Genomic DNA, 4,818 nt, shown 5'->3' with positions numbered 1-4,818 from the left:
GTGGCATGCTGCAGTTAGCGGGAACCCCTTTGTTGTTGAACAAATTGAGCTCACACAGGCCGATTCACTTTCGGCGATTCACTGCCCTTTTCAGAAAACTTTTTCAAATTACGCAGGCCATGTAATCATCAACAATGGGTGACATAAATCAGGCACGATTGACAGCCATCACATAGAAATGATTGATTACACACTCTGATCGCTGCCTGGAATTGTGCCAAAGTGAATTCGTGATTGAGATTCATGATTGGCTAATGTAAATTAGTAGGGCGGGCTACATTGACGAGTAACTGTCGTGTTGTCGTCACAATGACAGCTGCTATGAGCGATTACCCAATCCATTTACTGTGACGTATCGGTCTGGAAATCTGATTGGCTGTCGGTCGCTAGCTTTCATCTCGGCAGTAATTCACTGCTGGAAGTTGAAGTGTTGTCGGCAAATTTGTGTTTTTGTGTGTTGTCTGGAGGGGCGGCATGCTTCACAAGAAAACTTGTGTGGTTTCAAGCAAGCCAGCGCATTCTTGCTTAGCGATCAGCGCCGTCAGGTCATGAGCAATTTGGCTCTGGTAAAACCATTGGAATATAACGAAGAAAAACCACGATTTGATCCAGAAAGGCAAGCAAAGAGACTACCCGTAAGAGCTATCAGGATGTTAAGTACGCGTTCGCAACACATTTTACACGCCGAATATCTACAACCCTTACCAAATCCACCAACGGTAAGTGTACTGTCGAAATTACCCATCATATCACTGTATCTGAATAATGTCACTGGCCTAACATTTTATTTCCACGCGTTAAAATGATTTTATGTAGGCAACAATTTCCACACATACACGAAAATATGTATGTACACTTAGCGGACTCGACAATATATTTACACGATGTAGCGAGCGGCAGTGAACTGCTCTAGCCAAGCGAGTCCATGCCTGTACAAAATTTATCTGCGCTACATGTTCAGAAGCGAACATCGTTCATCACTCAGTTTGACGTTATCACACTCTATCTCTTTGACCTCTTTAAATAACCAATTTCAAATAGATTGCTGAAATTTTTCGACCTGTCTGGGCTTATCAAACCAATAATAACACCTTCGCATGCAACATCTATTCAGGACCGTATTTCTCCCCGTCTCTGTTACCAGCTCTCTCCGTAGTCCACAAAACGTTTTGTGCAGTGACTTGTCACTCTGTACTCATTCCGTTAACCAATTACAACGTGTACTATGTTTTATCATCGTACGTTTTTAGTTGAAATAAGAGAATTTGTTAGCGAGGCAGTTCATCAGAAAAATTGTACTAGTTGTACGAACAGGCTGTTTTTCTCATTATGATAAATTTCTCCCCCTTGACTTCATGGCTGTGTGATTTATTGAACCAGTCGCCCTTTACTACTCTCAGCCATCGTTTAAGTACGATGAAATATATTCCTTTCGGGACTCTAGAGTTGAACTAATTTCGCCTGTCTCTATTTTCTGTTTACAGTATGACGCTAAGAAAAGTCCTTTGGCTTTATTAGCCCAGACGTGCAGCAGTATTGGGAAACCCGATCCACCCCGATCTACCAGTACCAGTTCGGACTCCAAGCCGCTCAGTTTTGACACTCTAACGAGCAAATCGACATCAAACGAAAAATCGAATACAACTGTGAGTGTTTCTGTATCCAGAAAGTCGTCTTTCACGCCTTATAAACAAAGCGAATCACATGAAGGGGATGCCGAGATAACCAAAGTTGGAATGGGGTATCCATCGGTCAAGGCACGGACATCACCTGTTACCGTAGTAACGCCTACATTACGTACCGAAGGCAAACCGGCTGCTGCTGCTTCGCCTATTAAGAAGGAAATTTTGTCGACCTCAGCGCCATCGTCGCCGAAAAGTTCACGAGATTCGCCACCAAGTAGTCAAAACAACCATATCAGTCATACAGGTATAAGCCTTAGTTGTGGAAGTATGCACGTCGAAGTGAACCACCATGAATCCAACGGTAAAATGACGTCACCGCCTAGTAGTGGTTACAAACCGGCTAGTCCAGGGGCTGGTGCTCAAGCCCCACCCACCCTTGTGCCTGTACCGGCGGCAGGAACTGTACCGGCTCCCGCAACCAGTGTTTGTGGATGTTCTCCGCAAGTAATCGGACATGCAATACCACTTGTATCAGATCCTAATTCTGCAAGTCCAACAATGAGAGCAGCAATGGCAGCCGCAGCTCAATGTGCACCATCTAAAAACGGACTAAGTGGCAGTCCTCTTATGGCTGCATCGGCACCCTACACAACAGCATATGCTCGTGTAAGAACAAGCGACGGTGGTACGACATTGATGCCCATCTGCAGTGATCCGTATTGTAAGAACTGTCAAAGTGCTCAAATATCTGCTGCTGCAGCAGCAGCAGCAGCCAACTGCACTCAGTGCAGACATGACACTGGACACCACCATTCCCTTCCAAGTCTAAACGGGGCAATTCCATTAGCCCTACAACTAGCCGGTACATTTCCCACGTATGCCTTACCGAATGGAGCTAGCACTACTACCCCATCGTACCTTTATCCCCACACCATGGCATTACCAGCAGCAACAGCTCTGCCAGCACCAGGGCGTGACCACGTGTGCAACTGGGTGTCGGGAACTACAAGCTGTGGGAAACGTTTCGCTACCAGCGAGGAACTTTTACAACATCTCCGGACTCATACAATGTCGAACAGTGACAGCATATCAACACACACGATCACCACTTCTCTAGCAGGTGCTCTAAACCCGTGTCATTTTTACTATGCCCCGACGGCAGCAACAAGTCCTGCAACGGCCCTTGCGAGGTCTGGTCTAACAGGTGGGGCTCTGAGCCCTCTGAGTACATTGAGGTATCATCCATACAAACCCAACGGACTTAGTGCAGCTGCCTCCCCGGCAGGTGCTGCGTTCAGCTCCATCCCCCTCCCAACAGCTGCCTACTATTCGCCCTACCCGTATTTGGACCTCAAACAAAGACTACCAACAGCTGTACCACACTGAGACTGCTATTTAAAACGTTGTAAATATTGTTTAAAAAAGTGTTTTTTGCTTTTTGTTGAATAATAATAATTATTATTACTATAAAAGAGACCAGTTCTGTCTAAAGACAGGCTGTAAATAATGTATTGTGTTGGGCATTGTCGTTTTGTTTTTATGAAATGAAAAAAAAATGTTTTATCTGTGCGTCGATTTGTTGATAGACAGGCCTAAATATATGAGCTCATTAAGTGATGTGCTATTTGTCGGTTAATGAATGACACTTTTTTGCTATTTTTGACATTTACAACGTATACCCACAACACAGCCAAGACAGCACTTGTACAAACGTAACCATGACACATTGTAATCAACACTTTCCCAACTTCGAGAGAAGAAAAAACAATTTTCGATTTTTTCAAATTAAATATATATCTCATTTCATTCTCAACACTGTATTTTTGGTGGATGATGGTATTTTTGTAAAAATAACCCTCTTCGCTATTAGGTTGTTCAACCATTGTTCAATTTGACTATAATAGCCCCAGAGTTTATTAGTGAATGTTACATTATAATAGTATTTTGGTATTAAAATATTCAATAACTTCAATCTTTTTGGCTTTGTGCGTGTGTATGTCTTTTTGCGTGGTTGAGCAAGTGCGTCAGGATGCCGAATGTAGTGGCCACACGATTGGGGAATTCGGAGTTGTTTACTCCTTTTCACAGACTGGTGACTATTTCATTATAATTCCCCTACAGAGAAATGATTATATCGGTGTTATTGATTGAGTTGGTTGCATGTATTGTTACAATGCTTGTGTACACCGACTTCCAAACAAGTCATGATTTCACCAGAGCGTGCCGAGAAAGTCCCACGTTTTGTTTATAAATGATATTAAAAAATGCAAGATAAAAATATAATTTGATATATAGTTCATAATTATATAGATTAGATATCAGTTTTGGTGATGATATGTTAACACGCAAGAAAATCGAACGATCCGTTACTGAAAAATTCAAATGGCTCAAAAGAATGTTCGTTAGTAGTAAACATTTTGACAACAGCCATCGACGAATTCCTGCTAGGAACTGTTATTAATGGGGAAATTCAAAGAAACATTGATAATCGCATGTTGATGATTATTAATAGGGCACTTCAATAATTTGGTTATGTCGTTATGTTGTTTCAAACATCAGTCATCATCATCATCACAGTAAAATAATCTCCCGTATTCTACATCTATCCGATGGATGACGTTGACGTGCCAGCTCTTGGTGTATTCAACCCCCGCCACCGTGTAATATTGGTTCGATGTTTAAAAAGTGTACATACAATAAGAACGACTTGTACATGACTTCAGGATTGGTCAGCCCCATTTCTTTTATCCACCAGTGTAACGTGAACTTATTTTAATTGAAAAACATGTCAAAACGTCAGTGGGAATTTTTTTTTTTCTCTAAATCATTACATTTGGCGGATAAAAATATCATGGTATGACGTTTAATGGATCTGGCACCATGCGTCTGCTACAAAAGACGAAACGTTTTACGAAATTCGCGATGGGTTTGGTCTATAAGCAACATTTTTAACGGCATACCCAAGGGCCGTTAATATTCCCATTCTCGACTTGTACCATTGAGAGGAGATAGAGTGTGAGAAGTCCGAAGGGTTTTTCGCAAGTCTTCTGGATAGACATGTAGCCGAGCCGTCTGGTGCCGAGATAAATGCGTGACTATGATGATGCTTTTAGTTTTACCTGCAGTTCCCGATACATTCATTAAGTTAATGGACACGGCGCTAACTGAGGTTTTATTTCCAGTTAATTATACC

The 4,818-nt window shown here is 42.2% G+C and overlaps 1 protein-coding gene across 1 annotated transcript; it reads left to right on the top strand.

The window, feature by feature from the left end:
* The first annotated feature begins 404 nt into the window (after positions 1–404).
* Positions 405–3,550, top strand: LOC144452155 (zinc finger protein 503-like). Its single transcript, XM_078143193.1, has 2 exons — positions 405–719; positions 1,485–3,550. Exons 1-2 carry the CDS (start codon positions 549–551, stop codon positions 3,009–3,011), a joined length of 1,698 nt encoding a protein of 565 aa, XP_077999319.1. The 5' UTR covers positions 405–548; the 3' UTR covers positions 3,012–3,550.
* The last annotated feature ends 1,268 nt before the right edge of the window (positions 3,551–4,818 follow it).

This window comes from Glandiceps talaboti, chromosome 22 (assembly GCF_964340395.1).
Source record: "Glandiceps talaboti chromosome 22, keGlaTala1.1, whole genome shotgun sequence".
Taxonomy (NCBI): Eukaryota; Metazoa; Hemichordata; class Enteropneusta; family Spengelidae; genus Glandiceps; species Glandiceps talaboti.
The sequence above is the reverse complement of the archived record's forward strand: the minus strand, read 5'-3'. Positions and strand labels throughout refer to the sequence as shown.